The 15,060-nt window shown below is 48.3% G+C and overlaps 1 protein-coding gene across 2 annotated transcripts in view; it reads left to right on the forward strand.

Moving 5' to 3' along the window:
• col8a2 (collagen, type VIII, alpha 2) overlaps window positions 1–15,060 on the forward strand; it is a 101,425-nt gene that overhangs the window by 69,355 nt on the left and 17,010 nt on the right. For both annotated transcript variants that reach the window (XM_021559856.3, XM_090227562.1), the window contains exon 2: window positions 8,494–8,684. In XM_021559856.3, coding sequence (XP_021415531.3) covers window positions 8,528–8,684 — 157 coding nt within the window. In that variant the 5' untranslated portion in view covers window positions 8,494–8,527. The remainder of the gene's footprint in view (window positions 1–8,493; window positions 8,685–15,060) is intronic.

A 15,060-nucleotide genomic window follows, 5' to 3' on the forward strand; every position in this document is an offset into this window, starting at 1 on the left:
ACCGGAAGCTGAGTAACATGTTGTCTGTTGACACCGGAAGCTGAGTAACATGTGGTCTGTTGACACCGGAAGCTGAGTAACATGTGGTCTGTTGACACCGGAAGCTGAGTAACATGTTGTCTGTTGACACCGGAAGCTGAGTAACATGTTGTCTGTTGACACCGGAAGCTGAGTAACATGTTGTCTGTTGACACCGGAAGCTGAGTAACATGTTTGTTGACACCGGAAGCTGAGTAAACATGTCTGTTGACACTGGAAGCTGAGTAACATGTTGTCTGTTGACACCGGAAGCTGAGTAACATGTTGTCTGTTGACACCGGAAGCTGAGTAACATGTTGTCTGTTGACACCCCGGAAGCTGAGTAACATGTTGTCTGTTGACACCGGAAGCTGAGTAACATGTTGTCTGCTGACACCGGAAACTGAGTAACATGTGGTCTGTTGACACCGGAAGCTGAGTAACATGTTGTCTGTTGACACCGGAAGCTGAGTAACATGTTGTCTGTTGACACTGGAAGCTGAGTAACATGTTGTCTGTTGACACCGGAAGCTGAGTAACATGTTGTCTGTTGACACTGGAAGCTGAGTAACATGTTGTCTGTTGACACTGGAAGCTGAGTAACATGTTGTCTGTTGACACCGGAAGCTGAGTAACATGTTGTCTGTTGACACCGGAAGCTGAGTAACATGTTGTCTGTTGACACTGGAAGCTGAGTAACATGTTGTCTGTTGACACCGGAAGCTGAGTAACATGTCTGCTGACACTGGAAGCTGAGTAACATGTTGTCTGTTGACACTGGAAGCTGAGTAACATGTTTGTTGACACCGGAAGCTGAGTAACATGTTGTCTGCTGACACCGGAAGCTGAGTAACATGTGGTCTGTTGACACCGGAAGGGGGTTAGACCTGACTGACACTCAGGCTAAGAGAGGAATTACCTCAAAGTGAAAAAATGAAACTCCAAATTAAAGCCCACACGCTCATTTTCCTCTCCTACACACACCCTCAGACTCACTAAGCACAGTGTGTGAGGTTGACAGTGTGTTTTTCAATTAGTTTAATTTGAGTGTGTGCAGTGTGTTTGTATGGTGTTTACAAGTGTACCTTTTACCCCTACTGTGGACACATGACTTTACACTTCTCCATTGGCCTGCATTGTCAACGTGCAGCTGGTAAAGCCACTAACACAGTCACTCAGTTGTGTCCCTTGTGAGCTGTGTTTGCTTTTCCACTCCCTTGACTGGACTGATATTTGGTTATACTATCATTAATTGGTTGAGAAAGTGACATAGTAGAGCGCTGCTCAGCTGTTCGCATCACATTGTTATCTTGGGTTAAGAGGCAGCGGTCAGATTGTAACAGTGGTGGCTGGTGAAGGGAGGATGGCTGATAGTAATGGTTACAATGGAATAAACGGAACATTCCGTTATTTCAGTTCCAACCATTACAATGAGCCTGTCCTCTGATTTCAAGTGAGACCAGGCTCCAGGTGTTTCAATGGGGATGCAGGGTACTTAGGTAAAGTGCTTTCTTATAGTAGAGAGCTAAGCAAAAGTGAATTCACTAGGGCCTTATAGAAATAAGGTGGACCTTGTTGCTAAGGTGAGACATTGAGCATTGCTTTGCCATGTGGTTGTGGTATGTAAGTGAACATAGTTATGCTCTTGATCGATGTTTACCAGTAGTGGACAGTTATGATGTAATGTCGTTGTTGTTGAAGTACGGTTGGAATCTCCAGTGCTGGATTGTTGTACGGTAATATGTGGTTGTGGTTGAGGTATGGTGAAGCTCTCCAGTTATGCCATGTGGTTGTGGTTGAGGTTTGGTCATGATCTCCAGCCTTGTGATGTGGTATTGGTCATGATCTCCAGCCTTGTGATGTGGTATTGGTTGAAGAGTGGTAGTGTTCACCAGCTATTCTATTAAGTTGTGGTTGGGGCATTGCTGTCAGAGGAAAACCTCCAAAAATGTTAACCTTTCAGAAAATTGCCATATTTTACAAGTGATGTCCGTACAATCACAAAACTACAGACAATAATTAGAATACAACTTCTTAGTCCTAGAGTCAGATGTTCAGAGTGGGAGTGACTGCTTTGAATTCATGTAAATATGATTCTTCAGACTGGCTCTTCAGACAGTAACCAACAGTTACCTGGACTGCATTTGCCATTTTTGCACAAACTCTTTTGACTCATCACATGCTGCTACTGTTAATTGTCTACCCTGTTACCTAGTCACTTTATCTCTACCTACATGAACATACTGTATCTACCTCCATAACCTCTTAACCCTGTACATCGACTCAGTACTGGTACCCCTGCACAACAACTCAGTACTGGTACCCCTGCACAACGACTCAATACTGGTACCATTGCACATTGACTCAGTACTGGTACCCCTGCACAACGACTCAGTACTGGTACCATTGCACATTGACTCAGTACTGGTACCCCTGCACATTGACTCGGTACTGGTACCCCTGCACATTGACTCGGTACTGGTACCCCTGCACATTGACTCGGTACTGGTACCCCTGCACATTGACTCGGTACTGGTACCCCTGCACATTGACTCGGTACTGGTACCCCTGCACATTGACTCGGTACTGGTACCCCTGCACATCGACTCAGTACTGGTACCCCTGCACATTGACTCGGAACTGGTACCTCTGCGTAACGACTCAGTACTGGTACCTCGTGTATATCGCCAAGTTATCGTTACTCATTGTGTTATTATTCTTTGTGTAATTATTTTTCTGTTATTTCTCTTGTTTTCTATCTGTGTTGTTAGGAAGGGCCTGTCAGTAAGCATTTCACTATTAGTCTACACCTTTTGTCAATGAAGCATGTGACAAATAAAATTAGATTTGATGTCAATGTTGGTAAAGATGCAGGACAAAGGTCTTGTCCAGTTATGTGACAGTACATGATGAGTGACCTTGCCTGAGAACGGACAACGTGTTGTAGCCCCTCATAGCGCTCTCCCTTAGTCTTTGCTAAGTTTTGGCTCCATGGGCTAATATGACCCTGACGCAGACAGACAACCGGGGTTTCTAACCCAGACAGTCACGATGTAACACATGTGAAAGAGCAGCGTTCAATTCCCTTCTCTGATGATGACATTAGCTGATGGTCTGGAGTGGTTTGGGACGTGTCTACTTGTCCCTGAGAGTCCCTGGTGTCTGGTCTGTGTCTTGCTTTGCCACTTGAGCTGCTACAGTCAGCTATGGTTTGGAGAGTGTGGAGTCTTCCTCTTATTAACGCCCTCTCTGTTTCTGCTCCATTTCAATGTTAAATAACATTCAACACGTGAGACCGGCGTCAAACGCAACTGGTGAGCTGTGTGTGTGTGTGTGTGTGTGTGTGTGCCTTGGTACATCGTTCCATTTGAGAGCTAGTGTGTTGTTACCCAGGTGTGGTTCAGGGGGATTAGTGTGTGTGTGTGTGTGTGTGTGTGTGTGTGTGTGTGTGTGTGTGTGTGTGTGTGTGTGTGTGTGTGTGTGTGTGTGTGTGCCTTGGTACATCGTTCCATATGAGAGCTAGTGTGTTGTTACCCAGGTGTGGTTCAGGGGGATTAGTGTGTGTGTGTGTGTGTGTGTGTGTGTGTGTGTGTCATGTGAGAATAGCAGAATACCACAAGGTTTGCGGTCTCACATGGACTTTAAGAGAATTCTCTCTAATTTCCTTCTCTTCTAAAAAACATTTTCTGTCCTGTTTTGCATTTTGGTAGATATTACTGTAAGGTCTTGTGTGTGAGCGTTATTTCTTTATTTAGGATATCTGTTTACATAAAATGTCATTGCTCTATGCCAGAGGCGTTTTACCGTTTTGGATGCTACTCAACTTTAAGCGTTAAGAATACCTTCGGTCTTTGTTCTGTGTAATGTGTATTTTACATTTCTTTCATCAGTGGCCAGTTGTGGGATAAAAGGTCAAAATATATGCATCAACATGTTTTGGGGCTAACGATATATGTGTGTGTTTTCATGTGTTTATGTCCAAGTGTGTGTGTGTGTGTCCAGGCCGGTATCAGTCTGGTGTGGGCAGAAGGCTGGTGTGGCCAGCAGGCTGGTGTGGCCAGCAGGCTGGTGTGGCCAGCCAGACAGGACTATTTAACAGTGTCTGCAGAGCTTTTCAAGAAAAACATTTGATAAACAGATTGTGAGGAAGTTGTGGAGAAGCAGACCTGTACGTGTGTGTGTGAATGTTCAGACGCCTGCAGGACTCTGGGCACTGAAACACTCGTCTAAATTACCCCCACCACAAAACCACACACCTTCAGCCAGCAAAGTACTCTCTCTCTCTCTCGCTCTCAGTCGCGTGATCATGTTTTTCCTGGATTGGGCTCCAGCTCTGTAGAGTATGAGTAGAGAGAGGAAGTCAGTATTTTTCGGTGAGTGCTGACACAGATTACACACAAACACACAAACACACACGCATACACACACACCAGACGTGACTAATTACGAGAAGCTTGCAGAAGGCTTTCAGAAACACAGCCACAACACGACCGTAAAATATCGGCAAACTATGTGCTCACTGGCACAAAACAACCACAGGGAAAGAGCTGAGCTACTACACAGAGCCAGATAGAATGGAGCCAACACCTTTTGAAGTACTTAGCAGCCACACCTCCTTAGAACCCAGTGCTCAGAACCCACTTTATGGAACCTGGTGTTTGGAACCTAAACGCTTTGGTCTAAGAAACCATAATGATCAAAATACAAAGTTCTGCGGAATTGTTCTGTTGGAAAGAATGTGCAGCTTTGGCCAAACTCGATCACAACAGTTTAGCGTCCAAGGCTTAACGAGGACAACTTGACGTATGTGGCATTGTGGGCTCCTGCTACTACTAAGTCCAAGACAAAGCCATAGTCCTCCAGAGACAATGTTAATAAAAACACTATAGGGTACAGCAACACAAGTCCGACTACTAATGATCACACCAACGTGAGGTCATCATCCATCCTTCAGAATGTGCCGGAGTGAACTGTAAAGATGGAGAAGAGGACGTGACATGAAAGAGTGGAGGCTAGCCAGAGGGAGGATATGGAAGAAGGGAGAGGGTGAAGACGAGCTGGTGGAATACAAGAGACTAGGGGGAGTTTGTGGCTCAGAAAGGAGCCCTGCAGTGTGGGTTAACCTGACTGGGCGGAGGCCTCTTCCAGGTTCTCTCGCTCCATGAGTTTAGCAGTTCTTTCTCTTCATTTTGTGGTGTAATTCTACCCCATTTTCGTGATATCCATTTGGTAGTTATTATGACCTCGTCTCAAGTCCCCAAAGGGCTCGGGAGGGGCGAAGGTTGAGACATGCGTCCTCTGAAACATGACTTGCCATGTTGCGCTGTTTCTTAACACACTGCTTGCTTAACCCGGACGTCAGTTCTACCAATGTGGAGGAAACACCGTTCGACTGACGACCGAAGTCAGATAACAGGCACCCGGCCCACAACAAGGGGTCGTTAGAGCATGATGAGCGAGGGAAATCCCCCCCTTATGGAGGTGTAGTCCCTGTCTCTCTGCTTCCTGGTTTATGGAGGTATAGCCCCTGTCTCTCTGCTTCCTGCTTGTGGAGGTGTAGTCCCTGTCTCTCTGCTTCCTGCTTTATGGAGGTATAGCCCTGTCTCTCTACTTCCTCCTTTATGGAGGTATAGCCCTGTCTCTCTGCTTCCTGCTTGTGGAGGTGTAGTCCCTGTCTCTCTGCTTCCTGCTTGTGGAGGTGTAGTCCCTGTCTCTCTGCTTCCTGCTTGTGGAGGTATAGCCCCTGTCTCTCTGCTTCCTACTTGTGGAGGTGTAGTCCCTGTCTCTCTGCTTCCTGGTTTATGGAGGTATAGCCCCTGTCTCTCTGCTTCCTCCTTTATGGAGGTATAGCCCTGTCTCTCTACTTCCTCCTTTATGGAGGTATAGCCCTGTCTCTCTGCTTCCTGCTTGTGGAGGTATAGCCCTGTCTCTCTGCTTCCTGCTTGTGGAGGTGTAGTCCCTGTCTCTCTGCTTCCTGCTTGTGGAGGTGTAGTCCCTGTCTCTCTGCTTCCTGCTTGTGGAGGTATAGCCCTGTCTCTCTGCTTCCTGCTTGTGGAGGTGTAGTCCCTGTCTCTCTGCTTCCTGCTTGTGGAGGTGTAGTCCCTGTCTCTCTGCTTCCTGTTTTATGGAGGTGTAGTCGCTGTCTCTCTGCTTCCTGTTTTATGGAGGTGTAGTCCCTGTCTCTCTGCTTCCTGCTTGTGGAGGTGTAGTCCCTGTCTCTCTGCTTCCTGCTTTATGGAGGTATTAATCCTGTCTCTCTGCTTCCTGCTTTATGGAGGTGTAGTCCCTGTCTCTCTGCTTCCTGCTTTATGGAGGTGTAGTCGCTGTCTCTCTGCTTCCTGCTTTATGGAGGTGTGGGAATGTTCAGGCATTTCACGGACAGGTTTGGGATTTCAACCTACGTCCTTTCTAATCATTAGAGAGCTTCTGAATACCAGCAGAGGAATACAGAGGGAGAGGGAGGAGAGGAAACTGTCCCATTTACACACTCTTGGATGTATCCACTTTACGGTTCACATATGTACACACACATGTAGACAAGAGCATAAACACACTCACACACAGCTTCTTCTAGTGGTGGTTTCCCCTCTTGGACTTGATCCGTGTTGTGTAAATATGTGGTGGTGGTAACATGAGGATGAAGCGATCATTCCTTCCTTCTGGAAATGAAAGCAAACAGGTCCAGCTGTCACGAGCTATGACAGGTCAAACAAATAGCCAGCCAAAAACACGTTAACCCAGACCCAGCCCTGGCACGGCCACTATAGCACCTGGGTGGGTCCAATAACACACACAGACACACACACAGGCACGAATTAGCATGAACACACATTCAGAAACACACATATAGTAAGCACACATACGCACACACACGCACCTAAACACACACACATGCACCTAAACACACACACACACACACACACACACACACACACACACACACACACACACACACACACACACACACACACACACACACACACGCACACACACACATATACGCACACACACGCACCTAAACACACACACACGCACCTAAACACACACACACACACACACACACACACACACACACACACACACTAATCCATGGATGTTGCAGCTGGAAGGGTTGAATAACATCCCTGGCTGACCTCTTGGCTCTCAACTTGGGCTCTTTAGTTTTGCACACTGGCGGTAGAGTTCTAATGTTAACCAGACTGACTCACTGGCACTAGAGTTCTAATGTTAACCAGACTGACTCACTGGCACTAGAGTTCTAATGTTAACCAGACTGACTCACTGGCACTAGAGTTCTAATGTTAACCAGACTGACTCACTGGCACTAGAGTTCTAATGTTAACCAGACTGACTCACTGGCACTAGAGTTCTAATGTTAACCAGACTGACTCACTGGCACTAGAGTTCTAATGTTAACCAGACTGACTCACTGGCACTAGAGTTCTAATGTTAACCAGACTGACTCACTGGCACTAGAGTTCTAATGTTAACCAGACTGACTCACTGGCACTAGAGTTCTAATATTAACCAGACTGACTCACTGGCACTAGAGTTCTAATGTTAACCAGACTGACTCACTGGCACTAGAGTTCTAATGTTAACCAGACTGACTCACTGGCACTAGAGTTCTAATGTTAACCAGACTGACTCACTGGCACTAGAGTTCTAATGTTAACCAGACTGACTCACTGGCGCTAGAGTTCTAATGTTAACCAGACTGACTCACTGGCACTAGAGTTCTAATGTTAACCAGACTGACTCACTGGCACTAGAGTTCTAATATTAACCAGACTGACTCACTGGCACTAGAGTTCTAATGTTAACCAGACTGACTCACTGGCACTAGAGTTCTAATGTTAACCAGACTGACTCACTGGCACTAGAGTTCTAATGTTAACCAAACTGACTCACTGGCACTAGAGTTCTAATGATAACCAGATATGTTCTGCATCATCTGAGTATTGAGTATTTTTTGGCATTTTGAGAATACGGTTTTGTTCTCTGGAATGACCCAAATCTAAGCTCTTGTGATGTCAAGGGCATGAAGCCTCTTCACACATGATCAAATGTAAACATATTCAGCCAGCCAAGTACCAACCCCTGCGCTACCACTGCTCTCTCTCTCTCTCTCTCTCTCTCTCTCTCTCTCTCTCTCTCACTCTCTCTCACTCTCTCTCCTCCTCTCTCTCTCACTCTCTCTCTCTCTCACTCTCTCTTCACCTCTCTCTCTCTCTCCTCTCCCCTCTCTCTCCACCTCTTTCCTCTCTCTCCACCTCTTTCCTATCTCTCTCTCTCTCTCTCTCTCTTTCTCTCTCTCTCTTTCTCCCTCTCTTCACCCCTCTCCTCTCCTCTCTCTCTCTGTGTGTATCTCTTCATCTCTCTTCTCTCCTCTCCCCTCTCTCTCTCTCACACAGTCCAATGACCAAACAATCATGAATATCTCAACCTCTCCCTATCTCATTCTCTCCATTCCAGTTGCTAGCAGCTAAACCTAGAGCCGGGGAGTCAGATGACCATGCTGTTGGCTCCTGTCTGTGTGCTGCTGCTGCTGGGGGGCCGTGTCCTTGGAGGAGGCTACCCCCCCATGCCCCAGATGAAGTACATGCAGCCCATGATAAAGGGCCCTGTGGGACCTCCCTTCCGAGAGGGCAAGGGACAGTACCTCGGTGAGTGTGTGCGTGTGCGTGTGCATGTGCGTGTGTGCGTGTGTGTGCGTGCGTGCGTGTGTGTGTGTGTGTGTAGTACGTCACCCAGTGGTTAAGGAATGCGGGAAGCAGGAGGAAAGGTTTTCACTGATTACCCACTAGCTTAAGCCTGCATAGCAGCCTCTGCCTGCAGAAGCCACAGCCAAGATTGAATGCATATGAATGCTTAGATGTGGCTTACAGAAGCTCTGGTTCAGAAATATAGGAGAGAAGAGATGAGATGGGAGAGGAGGCCAAAGAGAAGGAGGATGGGAAAACAACTCAGAGGAGGTTCTTAAGAGCGATGCCAAGGCTGAACCATTTTAAGGTCTCTGAAGAATCATACAAAAATCCTAAACCAGAATGTCATGTACTGTCATGTTGTGTCTTGTCTCTGTCCTTTCCCTTCACCCTGTCTCCCTCTGCTGGTCGTTGTTAGGTTACCTTTTCTCCCCCGCTTTCCCCCAGCTGTTCCTTGTCTCCTCTGACTACCCATTCACCCCGTTTCCCACCTGTTCCCTTTTTCCCTCTGATTAGGTCCCTATATCTCTCTCTGTTTCTGCTCCTGTCCTTGTCGGATTCTTGTTTGTTTGTGTCATTCATGCCTGAACCAGACTGCCGTCATGTTTGCTGTAACCTTGTCCTGTCCTGTCGGAATCTGCCGGTCCATCTGAGCCTACCTATGTTTGGTAATTAAAGAAGCTCTGTTTAAGTTGATTCGCTTTTGGGTCCTCATTCACGCACCGTAACAGAAGAATCCGACCAAGAATGGACCCAGCGACTTCGGATCCTCTCCACTCAGCCGTCGAGATCCAGGGAGCGATGCTAGGCAGACACGAGCAGGAATTGTCTGCTGCTCGACATGCCGTTGAGACCCTGGCCACCCAAGTCTCCAACCTCACAGAACAGGTTCACCATCTCCGCCTCGATCCACCGGCCACTTCCAGGGCTTTCGAATCTCCGGAGCCCAGAATCAATAACCCGCCGTGTTACTCTGGGGAGCCCACTGAATGCCGCTCGTTCCTCACCCAGTGTGATATTGTGTTTTCTCTCCAGCCCAACACTTACTCCAGGAGCACTGCTCGTGTCGCCTACGTCATATCTCTCCTTATTGGACGGGCTCGTGAGTGGGGCACGGCAATCTGGGAGGCAAGGGCTGAGTGTACTAACCAGTATCAAGACTTTAAGGAGGAGATGATACGGGTTTTTGATCGATCTGTTTTTGGGGAGGAGGCTTCCAGGGCCCTGTCTTCCCTATGTCAAGGCAATCGATCCATAACAGACTACTCTATTGAGTTTCGCACTCTTGCTGTCTCCAGTGGCTGGAACGAGCCGGCCTTGCTCGCTCGTCTTCTGGAGGGTTTCCGCGCAGAGGTAAAGGATGAGATTCTCTCCCGGGAGGTTCCTTCCAGCGTGGATTCCTTGATTGAACTCGCTATTCGCATTGAGCGACGGGTTGATCTTCGTCACCGAGCTCGTGGAAAGGAGCTCGCGCTCTCCGTCGCCTCCCTCTCCGCATCACTACCATCTTCCTCTGCCGGCTCGGGTGCTGAGCCCATGCAGCTGGGAGGTATCCGCATCTCGACTAAGGAGAGGGAACGGAGAATCACCAACCGCCTCTGTCTCTATTGCGGTTCCGCTGGTCATTTTGTCACTTCATGTCCAGTAAAAGGCCAAAGCTCGTCAGTAAGCGGAGGGCTACTGGTGAGCGCTACTACTCCTGTCTCTCCTTCAAGATCCTGCACTACCTTGTCGGTCCATCTACGCTGGACCGGTTCGTCAGCTTCCTGCAGTGCCTTAATAGACTCTGGGGCGGAGGGCTGTTTTATGGACGAGACCTGGGCTCGGGAACATGACATTCCTCTCAGACAGTTAAAGGAGCCCACGGCCTTGTTCGCCCTGGATGGTAGTCCTCTCCCCAGGATTCAGCGTGAGACGCTACCTTTAACCCTCACTGTTTCTGGTAATCATAGTGAAACCATTTCTTTTTTAATTTTTCGTTCACCTTTTACACCTGTTGTTTTGGGCCATCCCTGGCTAGTTTGTCATAATCCTTCCATTAATTGGTCTAGTAATTCTATCCTCTCCTGGAACGTCTCTTGTCATGTGAAATGTTTAATGTCTGCTATCCCTCCTGTTTCCTCTGTCTCTTCTTCACAGGAGGAGCCTGGTGATTTGACAGGGGTGCCGGAGGAATATCACGATCTGCGCACGGTGTTCAGTCGGTCCAGGGCCACCTCTCTTCCTCCACACCGGTCGTATGATTGTAGTATTGATCTCCTTCCGGGAACCACCCCCCCCCGGGGTAGACTATACTCTCTGTCGGCTCCCGAACGTAAGGCTCTCGAAGATTATTTGTCTGTAGCTCTTGACGCCGGTACCATAGTCCCCTCCTCCTCTCCCGCCGGAGCGGGGTTTTTTTTTGTCAAGAAGAAGGACGGGTCTCTGCGCCCCTGCATAGATTATCGAGGGCTGAATGACATAACAGTGAAGAATCGTTATCCGCTTCCTCTTATGTCTTCAGCCTTCGAGATCCTGCAGGGAGCCAGGTTTTTCACTAAGTTGGACCTTCGTAACGCTTACCATCTCGTGCGCATCAGGGAGGGGGACGAGTGGAAGACGGCGTTTAACACTCCGTTAGGGCACTTTGAATACCGGGTTCTTCCTTTCGGCCTCGCTAACGCTCCAGCTGTCTTTCAGGCATTAGTCAATGATGTCCTGAGAGACATGCTGAACATCTTTGTTTTCGTTTACCTTGACGATATCCTGATTTTTTCACCGTCACTCCAGATTCATGTTCAGCACGTTCGACGTGTCCTCCAGCGCCTTTTAGAGAATTGTCTTTTTGTGAAGGCTGAGAAGTGCACTTTTCATGCCTCCTCCGTCACATTTCTCGGTTCTGTTATTTCCGCTGAAGGCATTAAGATGGATCCCGCTAAGGTCCAAGCTGTCATTGATTGGCCCGTCCCTAAGTCACGCGTCGAGCTGCAGCGCTTTCTCGGCTTCGCGAACTTCTATCGTCGTTTCATCCGTAATTTCGGTCAGGTGGCAGCTCCTCTCACAGCCCTTACTTCTGTCAAGACGTGCTTTAAGTGGTCCGTTTCCGCCCAGGGAGCTTTTGATCTCCTCAAGAATCGTTTTACATCCGCTCCTATCCTTGTTACACCTGACGTCTCTAGACAGTTCGTTGTCGAGGTTGACGCGTCAGAGGTGGGAGTGGGAGCCATCCTTTCTCAGCGCTCCCTCTCTGACGACAAGGTCCACCCATGCGCGTATTTTTCTCATCGCCTGTCGCCGTCGGAACGTAACTATGATGTGGGTAACCGCGAACTGCTCGCCATCCGGTTAGCCCTAGGCGAATGGCGACAGTGGTTGGAGGGGGCGACCGTGCCTTTTGTCGTTTGGACTGACCATAGGAACCTTGAGTACATCCGTTCTGCCAAACGACTTAATGCGCGTCAGGCGCGTTGGGCGCTGTTTTTCGCTCGTTTCGAGTTCGTGATTTCTTATCGTCCGGGCTCTAAGAACACCAAGCCTGATGCTTTGTCTCGTCTCTTCAGTTCTTCAGTAGCCTCCACTGACCCCGAGGGGATTCTCCCTGAGGGGCGTGTTGTCGGGTTGACTGTCTGGGGAATTGAGAGGCAGGTAAAGCAAGCACTCACTCAAACTCCGTCGCCGCGCGCTTGTCCTAGGAACCTTCTTTTCGTTCCCGTTCCTACTCGTCTGGCCGTTCTTCAGTGGGCTCACTCTGCCAAGTTAGCCGGCCACCCTGGCGTTCGGGGTACGCTTGCTTCCATTCGCCAGCGTTTCTGGTGGCCCACCCGGGAGCATGACACGCGTCGTTTCGTGGCTGCTTGTTCGGTCTGCGCGCAGACTAAGTCCGGTAACTCTCCTCCTGCCGGCCGTCTCAGGCCGCTTCCTATTCCCTCTCGACCGTGGTCTCACATCGCCTTAGATTTTGTCACCGGACTGCCTTCGTCAGCGGGGAAGACTGTTATTCTTACGGTTGTCGATAGGTTCTCTAAGGCGGCTCATTTCATTCCCCTTGCTAAGCTTCCTTCTGCTAAAGAGACGGCACAAATCATCATCGAGAATGTTTTCAGAATTCATGGCCTTCCGTCAGACGTCGTTTCGGACAGAGGTCCGCAATTCACGTCTCAATTTTGGAGGGAGTTTTGCCGTTTGATTGGGGCTTCCGTCAGTCTCTCTTCCGGCTTTCACCCCCAGTCTAACGGTCAAGCAGAACGGGCCAATCAGACTATTGGTCGCATCTTACGCAGTCTTTCTTTTCGCAACCCTGCGTCTTGGTCAGAACAGCTCCCCTGGGCAGAATACGCCCACAACTCGCTTCCTTCGTCTGCGACCGGGCTATCTCCTTTTCAGAGTAGCCTCGGGTACCAGCCTCCGTTGTTCTCATCTCAGTTCGCCGAGTCCAGCGTCCCCTCCGCTCAGGCTTTTGTCCAACGTTGCGAGCGCACCTGGAAGAGGGTCAGGTCTGCACTTTGCCGTTATAGGGCGCAGACTGTGAGAGCTGCCAATAAGCGTAGAACGAAGAGCCCTAGATATTGTCGCGGTCAGAGAGTTTGGCTCTCCACTCAGAACCTTCCCCTTAAGACGGCTTCTCGCAAGTTGACCCCGCGGTTCATTGGTCCATTCCGTATCTCTCAGGTCATTAATCCTGTCGCAGTGCGACTTCTTCTTCCGCGATATCTTCGTCGCGTCCACCCGGTCTTCCATGTCTCCTGTGTTAAGCCCGTTCTTCGCGCCCCCGCTCGTCTTCCCCCCCCCCCCCCATCCTTGTCGAGGGCGCACCTATCTACAGGGTCCGTAAAATCTTGGACATGCGTCCTCGGGGCCGTGGTCATCAGTACCTAGTTGACTGGGAGGGGTACGGTCCTGAGGAGAGGAGTTGGGTTCCCTCTCGGGACGTGCTGGACCGTGCGCTGATTGATGATTTCCTCCGTTGCCGCCAGGTTTCCTCCTCGAGTGCGCCAGGAGGCGCTCGGTGAGTGGGGGGGTACTGTCATGTACTGTCATGTTGTGTCTTGTCTCTGTCCTTTCCCTTCACCCTGTCTCCCTCTGCTGGTCGTTGTTAGGTTACCTTTTCTCCCCCGCTTTCCCCCAGCTGTTCCTTGTCTCCTCTGACTACCCATTCACCCCGTTTCCCACCTGTTCCCTTTTTCCCTCTGATTAGGTCCCTATATCTCTCTCTGTTTCTGCTCCTGTCCTTGTCGGATTCTTGTTTGTTTGTGTCATTCATGCCTGAACCAGACTGCCGTCATGTTTGCTGTAACCTTGTCCTGTCCTGTCGGAATCTGCCGGTCCATCTGAGCCTACCTATGTTTGGTAATTAAAGAAGCTCTGTTTAAGTTGATTCGCTTTTGGGTCCTCATTCACGCACCGTAACACAGAAATGTTTCGGAACTCCTGGACCGGAATTAGATATCCCCGCTGTAGGGTTTTAAGCCGTATTTATATATTTCCCACAGTCCCTTTTTGAGTGAATTTTAAAATTACCAGTTGAATTAATAAATGTTTAGTCTTGTGGTCTTCACCAAGTGAGATCCTAAGTGTTGTTATTAAAATCAATTATTTTAGACAATATAGTGTATATTTTATAAGGATTTCTTCTGAGGGCCTAGTTTTACTCTAATACAGTGGCCTGAAACTCATGGGTTACAGGCCACATCAGGCCTCCAAGTCACATTATGCTGGCTTGCAAAGTGATGTGTAATTCCTATGGGAATCCAGCGAGAGTGGGAGATATCTAACAACTTGAATTATTATTCACCCTCAACCTGCATTAAGAATCGAATCATTGCTAGGGTTGGGAAGACTAAGAAATGAGTACCAACTTAAACATCTAAACTGGAGCAACCATTTCAGTAACAAGTGCAATAAGTCCAAGTAACCGACTGGAATAGTTTAGAACAATATATGTTATATAGAGTAGCATAAGATCAATTCAAAAAATATTGAAACAAACATTTCTAAAGATCAACCTCCAATAGAGCATGCTGGAAAATGTTTTAATGATGGGCGTGGTTTTGGTTTAACTGTGGTTATTAACACCAACACTGGGGTTATTTTACACCACTAAGTGTTAATTTAACTGAACTCTTTGCAGTGTTAATTTAACTCTTGAATTAAACACCAGACATGTTACACTGAAAAATCAACACTAGTTAATACTGGCAAATTTGCTGTGTGCTGTGAAACACATTTCAAGAACCTTTTAAAATTCTGAAGAACCTTAGATGCCACATTTAGAACCCCAGACTTAACTCAAAGGTTATTTATCGGGCAAGAGTTCTCAGAGGAACCTTATGTGCTAAAGGAGGGGATGGAGAGAGAAAGT

Source organism: Oncorhynchus mykiss, chromosome 30 (assembly GCF_057628025.1).
Source record: "Oncorhynchus mykiss isolate SJ-2025 chromosome 30, ASM5762802v1, whole genome shotgun sequence".
Taxonomy (NCBI): domain Eukaryota; kingdom Metazoa; phylum Chordata; class Actinopteri; order Salmoniformes; family Salmonidae; genus Oncorhynchus; species Oncorhynchus mykiss.